Raw genomic sequence first — 23,533 nt, forward strand, 5'->3', positions numbered from 1 at the left:
CTTACATTATATGTTTATACAGCTATAAACAGTAATTCCCTCATCACACTGTTTTTTCTTTCTCCAGAAATTCATAGAACAGAAGATGAACCTTATTACAGTATGTAGAAAGTCCGTCATCCTGATGCTGTGTCAGAAAACATCCTGACTGTGAAGATCTGACACCTGAGACTCCTTCTGTGAATGTTAAATACATATCAGCGAGCTTTTACAGTATTTATGATTATACAGGTTTCATTGCTGAATCCATTATAAGTCTTAGATTATGTAGATCGCTTGTCATAAAAGTCCCTGTGAATGAGTTGTTGCTATAGAAATGATAACAGGGTTAGGGTTAGCCGGCACTCTTGTTCGAGCCTTCGTTATAGATAATTTATTAACCATTCAGCTTTGAGTATACGCTACTGCTGCGATATAAGGGTAAATTCTAACAAAAGATATTCAATTACAATTATGAATTCAATCTCGAACAGATCATGTCATCAGGAAGCATCAAATTCTCAGCAGCACTGCAGGATCTCGGGGCGCTGGCTGTGACATGACCCGGCTGTTTGGAAAATGAACCAGGGTATGATTAGTCATAGCAATGTGTAAATGAGGATTACTCTTTGCCTCCTGAGCTCAGAGGAAACCAGAGGAGGTGAGGTGCTTATGTTGTCCCAGCAAACGTCTTTCACAGCAAGGGTTAATGAACTTCCTGAGAAACGAGTGTGACGAGCAGAACGGACACGACTGACGCATGACAAAGTGTTATTTACATGCAGCGACAACGAGTCTGCTCGAGTGATGCATCACTGCTTAGTTATTCAGAAAATTTCCTCATACGAGATACACTTAGTAATGACTAGCATCAGTCAATATAATGGAAAACATATGAATAAGTGATCATGCTGAGGTGGTTTATATAATATGACAAAATTTGGTTATTTGTAGCAAAAAACTCGTTGAAGCAAAACATTGATGTAAGTCTTGCTGTTGTTCTGCAAATTACAATTGTGTGCTTGCTCTCAGGAACCCTAGACATACACTCTCATATGCCTAATTTATGCATCCATTCCTAATAAGATGTTTTCAATCAATTAGTCTCTAATTTAAAGCACTTTAGCGTTCGTCCATCAACAGGGCCAGAGAACAGTCTAGAGATATTTTTACATCTAACATGCAACATTATCTAGAGTCATATTAAAAACAGTGATGTTTAACATGTTAGTCATGTGTCTGGATTATTGTGCCAGTCTCTTATGTACAGTATAATGCATTTTTCACATATGTTTATTAATGTAGACTTTTTTTCTTTTCTAATACTAATACGAATACCAATACTGATAGTGAAGCCTCGAGTATGAACTGATCCCCATACCCACTGATTTTCCTAAAAACTACTAAGCTATAGAAGCTTATATTTTCAGATCACTTAGAAATATAAGATATATAAAGTATACATCAGTCCTAACAAATCCAAACCAAACCCACTTTTCTAAATATGATCAGTATTTTCTTACAAGATCCGATATCCAAGTAAACTTTTTTTTCCTCATATCTGATCCATCTGATTTTTTTTTTAAATTTTCCTAGATACACAATACTAGATATCAGATAAGTGCCATTTCTAATGATGGGAATAATTTATTGAATCTCATCATTAATACTCCCCTAGGTGATGGGAGGCATTGTGTATTTCTGCTTTTTACTGAATTTCTTAGCAGTACCAACTTGGGAAAATGTCACCGGTGACTGGATCTACAAAAAAAAAACTGTGAAAAAAAGAAAGAAAAGAGACAGTCATACACAGAGGAGGATTTTTTGATTGAATTTCTCTCTGTATACGATATGAATGAATTTAGAAAATTGTACTAAAATAAGCAGAACATCTCTGTTGGAGTAGCTGAAAGTGATTCCCATTGGAGCTCCATGCAGGCAAAATGAAACAGAAGACTTTGAAATGAAACGGAAGAAGATTTTGTGTGAAAAGAGCAAAGTGCAGGCGTGAGTGACTTATTAATTACGCTGTATTTCTAGACGATGGGTGGGAGCGGAAGACTGCATGTGGGATGAGGGGTGGTGAACTAGTGAACGATAGTTTGGAAGGATTGGGGAGTCATGTGGTGTGCAGGTCTGTTGGCTGGGCAGCCGGCCCCTTGCTCCTTGCTCCATGCATGCATCTGCTCCTATTATTTGGGTAACGTGAGCATTTCCACTCCTCATGTATTAGCTCCAACACTTGAAGTCGTTGAAATTATGTGCAGAAGAGATTGTGAGGATTTTCATTGGCTTTGGAAGCTGCTATGTTTCCAATAGCAAAGAGGGAAAAGAAGCAAGTTCAATTAAATAAAAAGTTTGGCCTATGCCTATACATACTGCACAGACAATTAATAATGAACATATCTACAGTGGGGTACTAACATGTTTGCATCTTGCATTGCTTTCTAATTATATGCAACAATCCATCCATTCATTCTCTACGCTGCTTATCCTACTGGGCTGTGGGTAACCTGAAGCATATCCCAAGAGACTTGGGGCACAAGTCAGGGTACACCCTGGACAGAATGCCAGTCTATCTCAGGGCACAATCACACACACACACACACACACACACACTACAGACAACTTAGAGATGGCAATCAGCCTACAGAACTGGAGGACAGGGAGGAATCAAACACCCAACCCTGGAGGTTTGTGGCAAACATGCTAGCCACCGAGCCACCGTGTCCCTCCATATGCAACGATTATATACAATTTTCATTTGCAAAGTAGAATCTTTGAAATATTTACTTATTTACACACCTCATGCTTTTCAGGTCTTATAATCTATTTGCATTGTACTTTTTTAACTTTTGGTTAATGTATTTTGGTGGTGTTGTACTCTGCTCAATGACAATAAAGTCAAACCTAATCTAATATAATCTAATATATGCAATCTAATATGTAATCTTATATAATCTAATCTAGTGCTTCTATATTATATATGTATATTCTGTGTCTTTCACACCCTGTTTCTTGAGCTCTAGTTAAAGTAATTATTTAAGAAAATAATATAGAATATAATATATAATAAACTACATAAAATAATACGCAAAATAATTAGTTTATTTACATTACTTATGAATAATAGTTACTTATTTAAGTTAATTATTGTCCTCAATAATCAGTGATATTTCAAAATGCACTGGGACAATTTATCATATATATATCATTCATCATTCCTATTTCAATTCAAATTATGTTACAGTAAACTTTTCTGTGATCAACCCACTTTCAAAGTGGTTTCAAAATCCTGCCATCTTAATCCAAAATCGAGGTCGGCGGAGCCTGTTCAGCATTTTAGTACATGAGCATAGCAGGATGTTAACTGCTTAATTGAATCATGAACTAAAGCTGTCTGAAAGCATCAGCACTCGTTATATTTCTCCACTTGTGACTGAGGAGTCTCTCTGCTAATCAGGCAAGACATAATTGCAGACGCTTTCTTTCTCTCTGTCTCTTTTTCTTTCACACACACACACACACACAAAGAGGAATTACAAAACTTTCAAGCTTTCAATCAAGAACTTTGTGTCAGCAGGTGTGCTTTGCAAAACTTTCTGCGGTAATAATCCAAAGGGAACACTTTAAAAATCATTTACCCCAAACACTTGCAGTGTCTAGAATATTGAATAAGGACTCTGACTTAAAAAAAATAAAAATAAAGACGATGGCATTTAAATGTCAGTCTAGGAAAAGGTTGCTTTCTGTCTCTAAGCTTGTATTGTTTCAGTTTCAGTCTGAGCTGACATTAACATCAAGGATTAGTTGGAAATAATAACTTGTGTATTTGTACTGGGTACGTACATGAATATGATTATTTATTATAATATAAAGTGTAAAATAAAAGTATAAACAAATGACAAGAGAAGAGCGTGTGATGATACGGGGAGTATGTCAGCGTGGCTCCCGCAGTGTAAGTACTGCATGTTCGTTGGCTGCAGTGTGAAGAGAAAATCCTCGACAAATCTGGAACACAGTGACATTTTTCTGTAACACTCCTAGCTGTTGTAGGGTTATTCACTTGGAAGGGCTTTTATTGGACAGAGAGAGAGAGAGAGAGAGAGAGAGAGAGAGAGTGTGTGTGTTTGTGTGTGTGTGTGTGTGTGTGTGTTAGATGTGTTAGATTGAGTGTTGCCCATGTGAAGCCCACACCACCCACGCAGGAGCTCACGGTGGGAAGCGACTTTCCTGCCATCTCAGCTTTCTCTCCTTCAGCACAGAGAGCAACACCAGCAGGCAAGGCTACATTTGTGATGGATATGATTTGTACATTTGCAATCTTATCAGTGAATTCTAATGTTTATGTTCAAATGTGTTTCTTAGCACCAGAAAAGATGCCAAAGTGTATCAGTGATGACTCTGGAAAATCCCTACCCTGAATTAGCAGATCAATCTTTTTAGCTTGTGTTACAGATAGAATAGCCATACCTTTATTAAGAGACAAATAGCAAGATATAGATTTATTCCTGACAAAATAGAAAAATCTGTATCAGAATACACACAGATACACTCATCTTGTTCTCTCATCTTGTGTAAACATGAATGAACCTAAAGCCTAGCCTAACAACGACAAAGGAACATCAATATTTCCTTAGAATTTAATGTGATCCTCTTGCTGATAGGAGGCATGGTGATGCAGTGGGTAGTGTGGACACCTCATAACTCCAGGGTCCTGAGGTCAATCGTGATCTTTGTTCACTGTCTGTGAGTTTTTGTGTCCTCACCCTGTGTTTGTGTGGGTTTCTTCTACCTTCCAAAAGCATACAAGTAGGTGGACTGGTGACTCTAAATTGTGGCTCTAAACTGTGTGTGTGTGAGTGAGCATGTTTTTCTTTGATAGGATCCCACAAGCATCGGAATATCTGTCAGATTTCACTGTGGCTGATCCCCAGGAGGATGAGGCAAATTAAATGAGGCAAAGTTTTCAGTTTACTAGGGTTAAAGTTGAGGTTAGATTTAAGTATAGCATCAATGAACTGCATTAATAATTATGGCAGTTCTCACAAGGATAGTAAGACGCATGACCACATGTCACTTCAGCCTTCTGCTACAAGATGTTAAATATACAGCACTTTAGTTCTGGCCTTTTTTTTCACAAAGGGCCTAAACAACCCCATTTGAATCCTATTAAAGTTAAATGGAGACCAATAGCTACTTTAAAAAAAAAAAAAGTCATCACCTGTATAACTAGAGTGCACATACCAACTAAAAGCTCTAATCTGTACTCAGTGTCTTTTATAAATTTTAGATAAATGTGCTCATAATCTTAATAAATACAAATATACAGTCTATAGTCCCCTCCTAAAGTATTAGAACAGCCAATTCTCTTTTTTTTCTTTCTTGGTGGCAGACTTTTAGGTGAGCAAAAGTATAGGAACTGATCGGGGGGGGGGGGGCACACACATTATTTAATGACCTACTAACAGCACAAAACTGTTGCATTCTTCTTTTCTGATGCTTGTTCAGGCTTGTACTTCAGCTTAACTTAGTTGTTGTTTGTTTCAGGTGGGCATGCAGGGGTTGGGGGATATGGGGTTTCTCTTTTCAGTCTTTTCTTCGGGAGGTGAAATGCTGCTCAATTGGGTTAAGGTCTGGAGATTGACTTGGTCAGTCTAAAACCTTCAACTTTTTCACCTGATAAAGTCCTTTGTTGTATTGGCAGGGTGTTTTGTGTCATTGTCTTGCTGAATGATGAATTTCCTCCCAATTAGTTTGGATGCATTTCTCTAAAAATTGACAGACATGTTTTTGGTAGATTATAGAATTAATTCTGCTGCTACCATCATAAGTGACAAGCCATGACATGATCGATGTTTGAGCAATGAGCTGGTATGATGTATTAGATCATTAACAGGTCATTTTTTCTCAGTACTTTGGTCTTTTATTCACTTTGGTAGAGGTTCATCTTGGTTACAGAACGTTTGTGGCTCATCGTTGTACTACTTGTGCAACTATACTTCTTCAAGTGGTATATATATATATACTTCACCTCTGCCCTGTGGAGGTTGTTAGTAAAGACTGACTGTTTTAGCATTTAACTTCACAGTTGTTTGATGGCTGGTTGTTAGTATGCCAGTATTGCTTTGCCCATTGCTTGTACAATGGCTCTAGTCAATTTTTAAAATGGCTTACATTTCTCTCATTGACAGTTCTCTAATCTTCATAAAAATTTTCATAACAAATGCAGTCTTCACAGGCAAACCCCAGGGCTGAAAATATGAGATTAGACATTCAGTTCATCGTCAATCCAACAGGGCACACCTTGGCAACAAGAAACACCTGTCAATCACATGGTCCTATATTTTTCATCACTTGATCACTTGAAAACTGGGTGGGTTCAAATATCTTCAATATCTTCAAATAATCTCAAATATCTTCAATGAATAGGAAAAAAAATCATGCTGTTCCAATACTTTCAGAGGGATCGCTAAGTATGGCAATGAATCTCAACTTTTGGTCTTAAACAGATAAGCCTTAAATGTAATAATAGGATAACAGGATGGTCTGAATAATGAATGAATAATGAATATTAAATAAAAATTCTAAACGATTAAAAGATTCATTATCCCTAAGTTCCTGGATAAGTAGTCTAAGGTGTTAAATAATAGGCACTTGTATAGGTTTGTTAGATCTAAGTAATTCAGACAAACATTGTTGAGTTTCTCAAATCCTGTTCTCAGTACATGAGAGTACATCTGTGCTGCTTTAAGTCTATTAGGTCCTTGTACTCTCTCAGCTTACATATTCTCCCTAGAATAGAAGCAATGAGAACAGATGGTGAGCTTTCAAACAGCCAGGCAACTTGTGGAAGAAACATATTGCAGAAAACTTGTTCCACTCCAGATATTAATACTTCATGCCTACCTATAAGTGTTAATATTTTCTGTTTAACAGATTATGTTGAGCAACCTGGCAGGAACGTTGTAGGGAAGAAGTTCTAGACATGCCCTGTCAGGTGCTGAGAAGACCAATGGCCATCATGCTCAGGGCCCTTATAACAAAGTGGCTTTGGTGAACTTGTGATGGTCCTAGTTGCATGGCAACAGTGACTGACTGCTTTCTATACTAATGCTTTGACAGTCTAACTGGAACTGCAACAGGATATTTTCTTCTAGGGACCAAAGTACACATTCCTGGCTTGCACATGCCTTAATAATTATCCAGCCTATGAAATATAAATTAAGACAGTGATTGAGAAAGGAAGACCCATAATCACGAAATCAATTTTGAATGCATATTAAATATGAACAGACATTAAGAAGTGGTGATTATTTTCATTAGGCATGTATTATGGTGCTTGGGGCCCATAGTGGGGACACTATTCCACTATTCCAATTTACCTCAAATAAAGTAAAAAATGACCATTTATCACTGCATGAACGTTTTTTTAAAAAATGATATGAAATATTAAGGATTAAATTTGTGGAACAGTGGGTTAGTAAACATCACCATGCTTGTATAGAGGCCTTAAGGGAGTTTATTTGATCTAAAACATCTTGATCCATTGAAAACATCATTTAATGGCTTTAACAAAAATAGCTTAAGTCCCTTTTCCCAAAAGAGGATTAAAAACAACACACTTGACTGTGCTGTATTTTTGTTTCCTCTCCAGTGCTTTTTGGCATTTTATCCTTTGCTAATTGGAAAAGATGGTATCCTTATTCATAGCTTTTCATAAACTGTAACTGATGAAAGCAAGGAGATTAATGAGCATTAAGAAGACAACAACTACTGTGGAATAGAAAAAAAGCACATTCTTATCCATCTAACGAGGTTAATAAAAGATAATATATCCCATATCCTGGAAAAGTACAGCAGAGGTGCAGGGCTTATCTTTCAGTTCCAGCTGTGATGCTTTTTCCAGCTGTGATGCTTCTCATTACAGCTAAATTCTTTTTGAAAGTAAGCAAGCATCGCCAAACAGCTGCCCTCTCAAATTTTCTTAGTCATGCTGATGACTGCAGCACCTCTATAGCTTGAACTGTTGTCCAAAAGTATGAAAGAAGCATTGCATAAAAGATGTTTGTATCATTTGTCACAATAATGTTAAGTAATCTTTATTTGTCATGTATACATTACTGCACAGTGAAATTCCCTTCGTCACATATCCCATCCTTGGAGGGTTGGGATCAGAGCGCAGGATCAGCCATGGTGCAGTGCCCTTAGAGCAGGGGTGGGGTGTTGGGGGCCTTGTTCAAGGGCCCAACAGTGGCAGCTTGGCAGTGCTGGGGCTTGAACCCTGATGAACAACCCAGAGCTGTAACCACTTGAGCTACCACCACCCTAAACTATACCATGCCAAGTTGGGGCTACTTGCAAGGCATGGGTGCTTGATAAGGTGTGGCACTTGCCCATTTCGGGAGAGACCACTTGATGCTACCTTAACCAAGCACTGAAACATGGTCAAAATTGTTCTTTTTTGCCACAATAACCATGCTTTTTTAGCATAAAAGCTATTTACGTACGTAACTCTGGTTCAATGGACCCCAGATAACCACCAAGAGTGTGTAACACCTGCATACCACCTTATGCTGTATACTTACATATCAAGATCCCCAGAATTTAAACATCATCAGAACATGACAAGGAACTCTGGAAGTTACCCAGAGTTCACAGAGCCATGATTGTTTAGGAAAGTGTATGTTGCTGTAGGGTCATGATGTAGGCCACATAAAAGAAACAGCAATAAAAGGTTCGCAGAGTCACCCTCCTTGAAGTCTGCAAGATCCCTGCTGATTATCTTTCTCTGCAGGGGCATCACCCCCAAATGGACACCTTCTGTTAGGAAAGTTCTGCCCTTCTGTTAGGAAAGTCCCATTATCGCTTTAAGCATCCAACAGAGGGTTACACTGCACATGGCAGCCAGGCAAGTGTAATAACATTCACCACACATTGGGTTGATGGGGTTGCTAGCATTCTCAGTGAATGCTGATGAACCGTGTGTCCTGAGCAGCACATTGTGAGAGTGGAGGGTGAATGTGTTCCGGATGGTCTGTTCCTTGATGGGTACATAAAGGAGGCAGTCATCCACATATGGGAGGATACGGATACCAGTGGACTTCACAAGACATAAAAAAAAAATTAAAATGTTCAGAAACGACTTAATTACTAAAATCTGGTCTCCTTTTTCCACATAGGAAAATAAGCTGAATAGAACTCTTTGTTTTGAATGACCGGGTCTACCTAATTTACTGTCTGAGAGTCTGAGATTGATGGCATTGAGCCTCAAAAAAACTGGAGGCTGGTGGTGGAACTGTAGCTTGGATGACTTTGTCAAAGGGACCCAGTAATCTGAGGTAGGTAGATCCATCAGGGTAAGCAGAGAGTTACTCTATAGGTGTCTCCCTGTCTGGAGTGAAGTGTCAATCAAGTGCTGTACAGAGTGACTGACACTGCAAATTGATTTGTCGTTTCAGCTGAAACTGAACCCTGTTGGTATTAACTGAAGACTTTTTTTTTTTTTACTGTGCTATAAGTTTCCTGATTGCAGAACATTTTCAGCTAGACTATTTTTCCAACAAAATATCAATAAAGCTCACATCCATTTCTCTGTTCATTTACACATATTTCATTCTAATTCTACAGGGTTTAATTTAAACACAATTCTTGAAAATTAACCAAAATTTTATCATAATCCATAGTATAAACACAGTGTACTATTGTAGGAGACATGGTTCTGTTTATACAGGGCAGTTTGTCCTCTTGCAATAAAAAGTAATAACCACAGCAATGCAATAAGATGTTCCATATATTAAAATATAAAATAATAGACACCAATTAACTATTAACTATGAGTCTATTTTAAAATAGGGACAAAGAAGAGAGTGTGTGTGAGAGAGAAGAAAGTAACGTGTGTGTTTGTGTGTGTACTTTAGCGCTCATATTCCCATGTGCACATTTGATCTGAGTTCATAAAAATCAATGACCACAAACCGCATGAGATAAATGGCCGAGTCTCCTGGTATGTGAAACAATAGGAAACAAATATGTCAGGGATTTTAAAAGATTTGAGCATGGTGGATGGCCAATGATAGAAAAAGAAACGTTACGAGAAATAATGCTACTGTATGTAATTTGGATCTTTTTTGTTCTCAACATAAAGGGAGATCACTGACTTGGTGACCTGGTTAGGAAGCACTGAGTAAGAAGAAAGGAGATATGTGGCAGAGTGAGAATTGCCTTTGTTTAAAAGCAGGCTGATTTTAACGAACAGTTTGCAGCTTCCAATTATTCAACACAGTTAAACTTAGAAAGAAAAAAAAAACAAAATTAGTGAACAATATCTTTTTCTGCCTTAATTGGAGTTTGAGCATGAGAGGAATGAGGCTCGAGTCTGTGAAGCGTGATTGTGTGCTCTGAATGAACACAGATGCATATTGAGTTAGTTCTCATGTAGTTTAATTTGTTGGGTGCTGAGTCCACGGACGGATCAACCTGCAAATTGCATGAATGCAGCTGTAGGTGTGTGAACGGTGTGCAGCGGGTTTGTGCATTCATGCAATTTGGAGGTTGATCCATCCTTGGATTCATTTCCTCAGCTTCTTAACTCTCAGAGGCCTGGCTGTCCTATAAAGCTGAAAGCAGCCGATTCACATATCTGTTAAAGTAAAAGTAAGCTTGCATATACAAAATGAAAGACAAGAACATGCGTGATGCAACTGTGCACCACTGATTGATTTTGAGTTCTTTCCTTTTACGGTCCAACCAGCACAGAGACTGAACAAAGGCTGGTGAAGTCCTTTTGATGGTTTGCGGGGGTGACGTAATTCCAGGTGCTGTAAACAGACTAATAAAAGCATGCCCTCTATCTGTGGATGCATGCTACCTACAAAACCGTGTGAAAACGGTACAAAAAAGGCAATATACTTTTATTTTCTGGAATAGCACAAAGATGAAGAGAAGGTAGAGAACCTGTTTATGAGTTTCTTATTACCATTCATATCTTAATAATAATTTTCTAGAGCTGGATTTTTTTGTCATAATAGTAAAGACACAATTATTGTTGGCCTGTAATAAACCATTTCCAGTAAAATAAGTACAGGATCTCAGTGATACTAGTAGTATATCAGTGATATAAGTAGTAAGTAAGCAGTTAGCAGTTAGCACTAAAAGCATTATACCATTGCATTCTAATAGGTACCAATACAATACTAACAAGCAGAGAGGAATAAAAACTGAATTTTGCTACAAATAAAAAACAAATCATATATCAATAAACAGGCAGGTTATCATGCTCAAATCATACGCAATAAAATGTATTAACTTCTTCAGCAATCTGAGCAACAGTAGCTCATCTTTTGGATCGAATCACACGGGTCAGTCTTCGCTCCCCACATGCATCAATGAGCCTTGGCCGTCTATGACCCTGTCGCCGGTTCACCACTGTTCCTTCCTTGGACCACTTTTGATAGATACTGACCACTGCAGACCGGGAACACCCCACAAGAGCTGCAGTTTTGGAGATGCTCTGATCCAGTCGTCTAGCCATCACAATTTGGCCCTTGTCAAACTCACTCAAATCCTTACGCTTGCCCATTTTTCCTGCTTCTAACACATCAACTATGAGGACAAAATGTTCACTTGCTGCCTAATATATCCCACCCACTAACAGGGACCATGATGAGGAGATAACCAGTGTTATTCACATCATCTGTCAGTGCTCAAAATGTTATGCATCATTAGTTTATATTGCACATAATATTACAGTCTCTAACTGTAGTGATGATTAACTGGCTTACTGTACATGTAAGTGTCATTTGGTAAATTGTATTTCTGTAAATATAAGTGTTACAAGTGTTACACACTGACAAAAAGTCAAGGAAATTACAATTTATCAACAAAGAGGGACACAAAATAAGATACAGTATATTTTTAAAAAGTAAATATTAAAATGAAGACTTTACTGACACTGAATTTTATTTTAATTGCTGTCTCCTGAGATTGAGAACTAAATAAAAAACAAACAAAAAAAAACACATTCTTCTACATTTAACCCAGACGTGCCATGGGCCTAATCTGGCATGCAGCCTTGTATCATTAGGCCTGCATGAATTTTGAAAAAACAACAGTTAAATGTCCCACAAGAGGCTTTAACTATACTAAAACATTTTTATACTATCCAGAATTCACAGCAGAGCGATTGTGATGTGACCACCACTGTGCAGAATGTGCAAAGGCTTCAATTAAACAACTAGATCTGCTGCATTATTGTCCACTTTTTATAATATTAGAAGGGTAGTTTTCCCAAATTGCCGTGGACTGAACGTGGTCTGTGTGCTGTGCTTGATGTAAGTCATACTCACATCTAAAATCAATTTAGAACCTTCTATTATAAAGCCGATCGTGATCTACGTTTCAATTGCAGGAAACTCCATTAAGCTACTTCACCAAATTTCACCTCGATATCTCTGTACATAAACAAGAAAAATGCACCATCCCAGCTGGCTAATGTGTTTCTCATCAAAGTTTCCAGTTTAATGTGATTAAGCAAATAATCTGTTATCCAGGAGTGCATACACCTTAATAGTTTCTGTTAGCTCTTCTTTTTCAATTAGATTTCAATTACGTGCTTCAAGGACTCATAAAAATGTGTGTCTAATTTGAGCGTGATACACCTCACCTAGACTAACTGTTGATACTCTGATGTATTACAGTAAAATAACACATTAGCAAAACAAAAGTCTAGTATCAATACTAATTAGCTAAATATCAGCTCTGCCATATTGTTACACTCAAAGAGACCACAGAGTCAGGGATTTGTAGAGGCAACGATGCAAATTATTACAAACCAAACCGAACAGACTATGAGGCTAAGGCTTTGACAGGAAAACAACACACAATATCAAGAGAAGCACAACAATGAGTTGCATAGAATCTGAAACTTAAATATATGTTCCGATTAGGGGAGCAAGTGTGAGTGTGACATGCGACAATGTCGTGTGTCATGCAGGGGCTGATGGGTAATGTGGTCAAGAGCTGATTTGGCATACAGCTGTGACTCCTTGTTTTTAACTGGCTAAGACGATCAGAATTCAGATATGTACAGGTCAGAAACATGACTTTTACATCCTGTGTCCGTTCACTGAATTAGGCTCTCTGCCAGTTCAATTTTTATTATGCTTTATTTGTAAGATGTGTTTCATGTATTGCTGTAGAGTCAACAGTCACAAATGATTAAACCATATACACCTCCATCCTATACAGTAAGATGTAACGAATATAGAGACGCCTTTTTACTATATAACAGTGAAGGATCATAGAAATATAACAACACTGTACACTAAACACCCGATAAACTGCAGCCTCGATGTAATCAATGCACTAAGGTGTCTGAGAGACGGAGAGAGAATGGATAGAAAATTGCTGGAAAGATGGCAGGTCATTCGTTCTTGTCTCACACAAAACCCAAAGCGCACTATGAAAAATCCATCTGGCTAAAAAAAATAAATAAATAAAATAAAAATGATCGGCAGTTAGTGAACATCTCAGTGGCACATGGAACATCAACTGCTTCATTAGGACTCTCATGGTACAGTGAAGATGATTCGTCAGGAGGATTTTTAGGAAATTCAGCACAAACAGAGCAGCAGTGGCTTCTCATGGGGATTCTCACACTAGAAGCAGTGAATGCAAAGAGATCACATAGGAATGCAATGATGTAATGAGGTTGACCTTTTCCAGTTTTTTTTTTTTTTTTTGCTAGCTATTTTGGCGAGGTCAGCATGCTAATTCAAGCTTATACAGAACAGGATAACAGAGCTCACATTTGCCTATCACAGGGTGTACAGGAAAGAATGGTGAGAATTTGGGGTGAAACCTCTAGCAGGGAGAATGTAGTATATATAATTATATCATAAAACAGTTTGCTGAGACATTTGCAACATCTACAACAGAGTGATTTGTCCAGGTATGTCAAAAGGAAAAGATAAGAAAAGATAAAAGTTGAGAGGAATCACTGATGCACAATCTGCTTTTTGCATTTCCTATCTACTTACTTACAATTTCAGCTAATTCTAGAACCAGGGCTGCATTTATTTAGAGAGAGAAAGAGAATGCAATGCTCATGCATTTATTCCCTGAAAAATCCAATCCATTTATTTGGCAATTTTAAATAATTTCATGATTTTAAATAAATCAGTTTTCAGCTGAAGGTCTAAATTTCAGGAGCCAATAATTCGGATCTGATATATTAAGCTATTTCTGTTAAGTAATAACTCAAATAGCTTTTCACCAAATGACTTCTAGAGTGCTGCAGGGATTTATAGGACAACCCAGAAGTTAGCATCACCCTGGTTCTCCTGAAAAAAAGGATAGAATAGAATAGCAATACAGCATACAAATGCCCTCTTTACAAATTTCCGCCATAAGAATGGAAATTTTGCAAGAAACTTGTATCATTATACAATGCATTTTGGGTATACAAACAAACTAAATCGAACAATGGCTAAGTTGCAAGTATGTCCAGGAGCTGTTCAGTGGAAAGCCAAGCAAAGCCAACCGAAGCGGGTTTACAAATTTTACTATTTTTTTTAGTCAGCAAAAGCTTTTTAAAAAGAGTCAACCCACCATACCAACATTGCCTTTGGCATGCGTTCAAAAGCTACATGATTTTTTTGCACGTTTTTTGTTGACAGATTGGTGGGTGGTCCATTCTATTTTTAGCCCTAGCTTGGTGGCACGACTTCCTGTGAGGACCCTTGACATTGAATGCTTGGCTTGGGTCAGTTCTTTGTATGCAGCCATACAGTTTACATACGCTTTACATAGGATATTTGCATTGGCTTCTGGATCATTGCAGAAAATAATCTCTGTAACCAACAAAAGCTAATGATTTTTGAATGCTTTGTTGATTGAGATGTTGCTGTTCTTTAGCTGCTCCTTGTTCAGGGTCGCCACAGCATATCCACACATTGATTTTGGCACAGGTTTTACAGTGGATGCCCTTAATGCTGCAACCTTCTCATTTTACTCGGGCTTGGGACTGGCACTGAGAGTTAACCCTAGAGCAGCATGGTTGATTCTCTGCCCGGGAATTGAACCCAGGCTACGGCACTGAGAGCACAGGATCCTGCTTTTAGTCCACCAGGGACACTTTTGCTTATCCAGATAATCTTCACAAATAAACATAACACAATTTATTATTTTTTGAAGCCTAAGTACAATCATCAGAAGTAACACTAAAACTACACCATGGTCACATGACCTCAACATCACACCCACTAAGCTTTCGACAGCTCTTTATTTAAAAAATGTGCTTGCTGATAAGGAATCACTGTGCTCTTTTTTAGCTGAATTTAAACGAATAAAAAGTTGAAGTTAGAACGGATTGTAAGAGCTTATTCCGGTTATTTAACTGGAATATCCGGATTTTAGGACTCATTCCTGCAGCACTCTATTCAGTCTTATTTGATCACTACATTTCTCATGAAGAACTTGGACTCAAGTCAGTGTGTTCTGTACTCTTTCCCACTCTGCCTAGAGCTGATGACACACTGATGAAATGTTGATGGAATAATAAAACCCTTCCTACAGAAATACATTACTCTGTGATGGGGTTATAGTACAATAAACCCTGTATAATTTGGACTCGAGACTCAATACAGTTCATTTTTATTACCATATAGGAGAGAAAGAGACAGTGGATGAGAAGTGATGAGCTATTTAGACGAGTGTGAAAAGAGTGTTAAAAACACTGGAATATCGAGACACTATTCAGAGAGAGAAAGAGAGAGAGAGAGAGAAGTAGGGGAGGAGAAGAAGTGAGAGTGAGAGAGAATGAAATCTGGAGTGAAGTCATGTGGTTTGGATCTGGAGGTGTGATGATTTTCAGGGTGATGACACCATGACACAGCACTGAATCAAACACTAGCGTACTGAGCAAAAAAACATACGGAGGGGTTTATCGACTTCAAGAGTCATCAACTTCCTCTCCGAAAGACAAGGAGCTATGATAATCAAAAAAATAGATGCCAAGAACAAGAAAATGGTGAAAACACCAAATTAATTCCACACAGATCCACAATAGCTTACGGGAAGAAGTGCTGGCTCTGGTTTATCACTTTTTTTTCAGCATTCTGTCATGCCAAACCAACCACACACCAAGCGACTGAATTCTGCCACAACACTTACAACATTCGAATGAATCAGACGTTGCTAACCTCTCATCGAGCAGACAAGTCAGCAGGCAAAACTGAGGCAGTCTTTGCAGTCTATTAAAGTTGGAAGTCAGAAATAACTCATTATTTCTCATAAGCATTGAAAAGTGCAGTGTAGTGCTCAGAATTCCAAGTCAAGAACTAGGGCAAAATCCGTTTTGCCTGAGCTCTCGGACATAAACACACCTGATGTTGTAACTTATGGGAGCACACAGATTACATCATTTTTACTTGAGATATAGTGATCAGTCATAACATTATGACCACCTGCTTAATATTGTCTTGGTCCCCCTTTTGCTACTAAAACAGCCCTGACCCGTCATGCACTGTGTATTCTGACACCTTTCTGTCAGAACCAGCATTAACTTCTTCAGCAATTTGAGCAACAGTAGCTCGTCTGTTGGATTGGATCACACGGGCCAGCCTTCGCTCCCCACGTGCATCAATGAGCCTTGGCCACTGTTCCTTCCTTGGACCACTTTTGATAGATCACTGCAGACCGGGAACACCCCACAAGAGCTGCAGTTTTGCAGATGCTCTGATACAGTCGTCTAGCCATCACAAGTTGGCCAAATCCTTACGCTTGCCCATTTCTCCTGTTTCTAACACATCAACTTTGAGGACAAAATGTTCACTTGCTGCCTAATATATCCCACCCACTAACAGGTGCCATGGTGAGGAGATCATCAGTGTTATTCACATCCTGTCAGTGCTCATAATGTTATGCCTGATCAGTGTAACTTGCTTTCACTGGATATGTAGCTTTTAATTTGTGGAAAGCTTTTAATTTCTATTGATTCTGTTGAGTTCAGGCCAATTTTATGAAGATGATAAGTGAAACATTTTATTTTCTGAGACTAGCTGTACAAATATAGCCTTACTCTGGACATCCATGCTTTTCTAAGCCGGATCACTGGAACTCGTTTAGCTAAAAACTCCGGGAGCACAGTGAATGGCAGCACGATGCCTGTATGAATGCTAATAAACACAGACTTAATTGGCGTGTTTGTTTGTGTTTGTACATGACTAATCAGCTTGCAGCTAAGAATGTGTTAGTGCAGAATCTGACACAAATGCAAAAATGCACAGCATTTCAGTGTAAACACTGTAAAGTCCATCCAGCCTTAAGGAAAGGAATAAATTATCTTTACCATCATATTATACAATGCCAATCTCTAAGCTGCAATGTCCTATCTTATCAAACAAATTTAATAGTAAATGCTTTGGCTTTGAAGTTTGCAGTATAGATCAATACACATTAAGGGTGTAACACTACACAAATTTCACGACAGACCACTTTTGCTCCTGTACACAACTGATAAACAGTGTTTTCAGACAATGAAAATATTGTTCAGCTCTGGTTGCTTCTTTAATCAAGAAATGTAGAAATGTACAGCCCTGACCAGTCATGCACTGTGTATTCTGACACCTTTCTATCAGAACTAGAATTAACTTCTTCAGCAATTTGAGCAACAGCTCGTCTGTTCGGATCAGATCACACAGGCCAGTCTTCGCTCTCTACATGCATCAGTGAGACTTGGCCGTCCATGACCCTGTCGCCGGTTCACCACTGTTCCTTCCTTGGACCACTTTTGATAGATACTGACCACTGCAGACCGGGAACACCCCACAAGAGCTGCAGTTTTGGAGATGCTCTGATCCAGTCGTCTAGCTATCACAATTTGGCCCTTCGTCAAACTCGCTCAAATCCTTACACTTGCCCATTTTTCCTGCTTCTAACACATCAACTTTAAGGACAAAATGTTCACTTGCTGCCTAATATATCCCACCCACTAACAGGTGCCATGATGAGGAGATAATCAGAGTTAGACACTTCACACTTCTACCTTGGAATCTGATCTGTTTTTATTTCTGTAAATAGTGGTATAGAATATTTTTCCTGAATATTTATTATAAGGTTATTTAACCTCATAGTTAGCATAATCAGAACTTGCGTGTATTCATTCAGGACTTGTCAAGAATTTTCTTAATCATCAAGGCCTCAAAATGACCATGTAGGTGACTAACATCAAGGCCTAAAAATGAGCACGCAGGTGTCAAGGTTTTAAAACAAGCAAGAAGATGCCAGAATCATGAAGGACTCAGAGTGTCCTTGTATGCACCTTGTGTGCGAGTGAAACGTGAAGATTTTGACATTTACAATGTTGCTTATGCTTACAGTGTAAAATATTAAAGATAAAAAATATCACCAGTTAAACATGTAACAAGGTATGATTAAGACATTCATGAAACAATTTTAAACAAGAACAGAGAATGATGAATTAATTGTGGAGGTGGTTGAGATGTGATTCAAAGACAAAAAAAAATAGTATTAGAACTGTATAAAAGCCTGGCTGTATTGATTCAGATGACCAACAGATATCTCGGCTTTGTTGCTTTTTCAGTAACGTCTGACCTTAAACCCCTTGTGTTTGATAGTATAGATTTTTGATTAAAAAGATTTTCCACCACAGTGTTCAGACAGAGCCATGAAGCAGTGAAACATGGTTGGACACCATTTCTGGCATGACTTTTCTGTATAGAAATACAACCAATGTCAGTAACCTGATCGACAGATGAGAGGAATACCATGCTTCCACCCCAAGAAAGAGACAAGGGTGAATGATTCAAGAGTCAGTCAAGAGCCCTCCTGAAAGGTTTAATAAGCCAAAAGACATTAAGCCAAATGTAATGAGTCATTCATTTGTGTCATATGAGCAAGTGCAACCCTAAGCCCCGCAGGCCTGAATCAGAAGGCCATCTGCATAGTGCAAATCTTTAACCTTATTCAACAAGACAAGTCAAAATATACACTAATTTACATGATCTCATTGCCTTTGACTTCAAGCATCCATCATTTAACTTTCTGTGACTTTTACTTACATCTGTGTCTGGCCCCTTGTCAGCCCCTGGACAGGAGAATGAGACGAACTCATGGCACCTTTTGTGCACCACAAAACAGCACACTGCAAAAAAAAACAACAAAGAAGTTATATAAGATGTTTTTGCCATACTGGTTCATATTGAATTTTCAATAACATTCTGCATACACAAGAACAATCTCATGCACAAGAAGAATTCAGTCTGTAATGTTAGGTGGAGATTCATCCCTCTGCTCATCATCCACTTCTCTGCATGATACAAACTGGTTGTCTTTCTTCTTGTGCTCATAAATAGGCCGAAACACATCCAGATGCCTCAGTAGATGGAAAAGGGAAAGATAAATTAGATTCACGGTTTTGCACGGTTCTGCAAAAGAGTAGCTAATGACAGCTCCAGAGATAGTTCTGTCATCTTGTATTTTGTCTACTGCAATTGCAAGATGCTCACATGCTCGCTCTCTCTCTCTCTCTCTCTCTCTCTCTCTCTCTCTCTCTCACACACACACACACACACACACAGACACACACACACACCATGTACAGTATGCAGATTCACTGTTCTAGCAATTACTGAGCAACACTTTAACTTTGGATGTTGATTTGGATGCAAACAGAACAACTAGATCATTCTTGACTAGTTTGCCACTGCTAATATCCTGTTTAATTATCTGATGATCTGCATACAATATCTTTACACTCATCTATTATCAAGGTATTCGAGTAACCAGCTATGTGGTTATGCACTCAATGCCTCTTCAATAAAAATCCACCTCAGTTTCCATCAGATTTTATCCTTTGGAGAAAATTCACTTCAGCACAGCCACACACCAATAAATACTGTGTATCTTAGGCACGGGTGTGCAGTCTTATCCAGAAACTTCCAGTGTGGCTTCAAGTTTTCATTCCAACCAAAAGCAGAAGACACACCTTTTAGGAAATCAAGACGACGTGATTAAACAGGACTGCATATTGCACAATTTTTTATTATTATTATTTTTATTATTATTAACTCTAGCACTGCCTATTTATTTAATACTATTTAATACTTAATGATGACCACTGCACATATATTTTATACACAATAACAATCTGTTCATTATACACATACATAATACTCTAATCTACAGTTTTAAACCACCAACCTATTATCATACAGTTAATCTGTACAGTTTCAGTTTGTAAATAATGTGAGAGCTTTCATTATGTATATTCATAGATTCATAGACATAGATTCATATATATATATATATATATATATATATATATATATATATATATATATATATATATATATATATATATATATATACACACATATACATATACATATATATGAATATATGCAGTATATTCTTTCTTATTTGTGATATTTGTAAGTATTTGTGAGTTTGGTGAGTACTTTAAGTTCTTGTGTTCTAGTACTCACTGCTGCTCTTGTATTACGACTGTGGCAAAAAGATTGGACACCCTGGCTCTAAATTTATTTAAAAATTAAAAATCACATCAAGTCATAAATGAGCTATAGATAAGGCAATAGATATGTTGTTGCTCATTCAGCTGGGGTCGCCACAGCGGATCATTTGGTCTGCTTGTTTTCATTTGGCACAGGTTTTACGCCGAATGCCCTTCCTGACGCAACCCTCCCATTTAATCCGGGCTTTGATACCGGCACTGAGAGTTAACTCTTCAGTGGCTGGGTTAGTGTCCTGCCCAGGAATCGAACCTGGGCCTCTGCAATGAGAGCGCAGGATCCTGCCACTGGAGCACCAGGAGGCTCAGATAAGGTAATAGATATCATTTCATTCAAATAAAGTCAGTTAATATGAGAGATATCATCCAGATTCTATATATCGTTTAAATGATCTAAATGCTCTATTTATTTTTCAAAAATAAGAGTTTTCAGTGGTGTACTCTGACGTTAAAGTGTAGAGTTTCTAAACAAAATGTGTAAAAGTTGTGAGGTCTGCAGTCATAAGTAACGCTTGCAGAACCTTTGAAAGTAGACTGTTTTAGTTTGGTATCCCCAGTAATGCCTTTTTACCAATGCAAATAGCATGCATCAGTAGGAGCTTTGGAAATCTCTCTACAGCTACCAGACAATGACAATGACACACACACACACACACACACACACAGTGAGTTCAATCAACAGCCTACAGCTCCACTGTAATAAGTGAGCCACACACATCAAACAGAATGTGAGTAATTGGCCAATATAAATATAACTGACATGTTTTATTGAAGTTAATGACAAGCCTTGTATTATTGACAGCAAGTAGTACTGTGTCAAATATAAAGGCCTGAAATGACAAAATATGGTTAATTGGACCTTTGAGAGCAATGCAATAAATATATTCCTATAAGTACATGAAGCCTTTCTCTTCCTGTCTGTGTTTCCTGCACACACACACACACACACACACACACACACACACATAAATACACCAAGCACAAGTATATATACTACCACCTGTGCAGACAAGAGAGCACAGATTGATTTGACTGAAACGAAGCTGAATAAGTGTGTATGTGTCTAGAGGAGTGGGAGAGCGTGCTTACCAGTGTGTGTTAAAATATCACAGCTTGACCTTTCCATATGCTTTTCTGCAACCTCTCTGAATATTGAATCACATTTATTGCAGAATGACCAATCATTACTGCCAATCAATATCACACGCCAGCATGTCTGATCAAACCCATGATCTTGAATCCTGCCGCCACACAGCACACCCACAGGGTTTTGTTTAGAGTGTAAATGAGCAGGAGATATTGGATTTGGATTGAAAGATGATTTTGGATGGGATTTTGCAAGTCTGAGTGACTGAATAGGAGCTTGTCAATTTTTCACGTGCAATACTAGAATAGTGTTCTATTCTATTTTTTTAAGGGCATCTTGATAGCTTGTTCAGGATTTTCATTTTCGGGTCAGTCTGACCTGACTTAAATCAACCCATTTGCTGACATCCTGTATATACTATAGTAGACATCTTTCACGTAAATAAAAGGCATACAAAAATTCACACACTGGCCAAAATCCAGACGTATTTTTAACATTTGTGCTCAATCCTATTCAGCCTAATTGAAAAAGAACTTTATATTGATTTAGTATCAGCTGGTGCTTCTGTTGGAAATGGAAACAAGTACAGAGTATTTTATATAAATTGAAACCCAATACTGAAAAAAACTAGGACTACGCAACAAACACAACAAAAACTAGACAAGCAGGAAATGAGTATGAGCATGGCATTGATATAGCAACATGAAACATGACTTAAATACTAGTCAGGTGAGATCCAGGGGGGTAATGGGAAACTGCAGTGTATTCGGCACAAGCATGACATTGCTAAGGAAGTTCGTTCTCTAAAAGAAGAAACAATCCACCCAAAGCTATTGTTTAAACATTTAGTTATACCTAAACTCATCCAAAGTGAATTTAAATGATTAAAGCACAATGTCAATAACAACCAGTTCCTGTGTTCCCAAACTACTCATACTTTTTATCCTCCTTCTCATTTAATCTGTAGGTTCTTTAGAACAGCTTATTGAATTCATGAAAAAAATAAAGGATAAAAGAGGATAGAAGTGTGGATTTCATGACATAAATTTACAGAATGTCAGCTTTAATTTGGTTTATTGTATACACTCTACATTCAGGTGTATTAAGAAAAGATGTACATTTCCTTGAAAAGGGCCATTTATAAGAAAAACATGAAGGTTAATATATCTCATTTTCCTCAGTTACTACTAAGCAGACTTCGAGGAAATGGTGAGCATAACAAATATGACCGAACATAATTTATTCCTCCTCATGGACCAGTGTGCTTGAACAGTGAGCTGCCGGTGAAAAGAAAAGGCAAAGACAGACATTCCCAGAAAAGGCAGAAGCTTCTGATAAATATAATATTTGTTACAGAACTACACACATTTACATTTGTTCCTCTGGCATTAATCCAAAACAAGCTTACAAGTAGACGGCTAAATTTCCCCTAACTGACCAAAAACAAGTGCAAGATATCTGCGGGTGATGAACAATATTTTATTAGTGTATCAGAGACTAGGCGAGTACACTGTAGAGTGCATGATTACTTTAGAGTTGGTAAGGAAATGAGCCTGGTTATTATAAATGGATGATTTATGGGAGTGCTGATTAGGTAATTTTTATTATAGCTTAAGTGTAATGAGTTATAAATGATTATATAAGTTTAAATAACTATTATTTAATACAATTTCTTTATCTCTTGTATCAATATCTAGTTTTGTCACGTTTACAATGCCACAGATCTACATCAGCCATATATACCAAATTAATAATTCCAATCTCCAGCAATGTCCAATTGCTCTCATAAGAGCTCAGTGCTCTTGTTTGATGTTTCTCGCAGCTTGCAAGGGAAACATCAAACTTGATTTTAGATGATGTACCTCAAAGAAGGTATGGGAATTTTATTTGGTTACTCAGCTACACTGTACCAGTGA

The 23,533-nt window shown here is 37.8% G+C and overlaps 1 protein-coding gene across 2 annotated transcripts in view; it reads right to left on the reverse strand.

Moving 5' to 3' along the window:
* The window catches only part of prkcab (protein kinase C, alpha, b), a 144,648-nt gene that overhangs the window by 70,165 nt on the left and 50,950 nt on the right, over positions 1 to 23,533 (reverse strand). For both annotated transcript variants that reach the window (XM_058418431.1, XM_058418421.1), the window contains exon 3: positions 19,062 to 19,144. In XM_058418431.1, the coding sequence (XP_058274414.1) occupies positions 19,062 to 19,144 (83 nt within the window). The remainder of the gene's footprint in view (positions 1 to 19,061; positions 19,145 to 23,533) is intronic.

This window comes from Hemibagrus wyckioides, linkage group LG02 (assembly GCF_019097595.1).
Source record: "Hemibagrus wyckioides isolate EC202008001 linkage group LG02, SWU_Hwy_1.0, whole genome shotgun sequence".
Lineage (NCBI taxonomy): Eukaryota > Metazoa > Chordata > Actinopteri > Siluriformes > Bagridae > Hemibagrus > Hemibagrus wyckioides.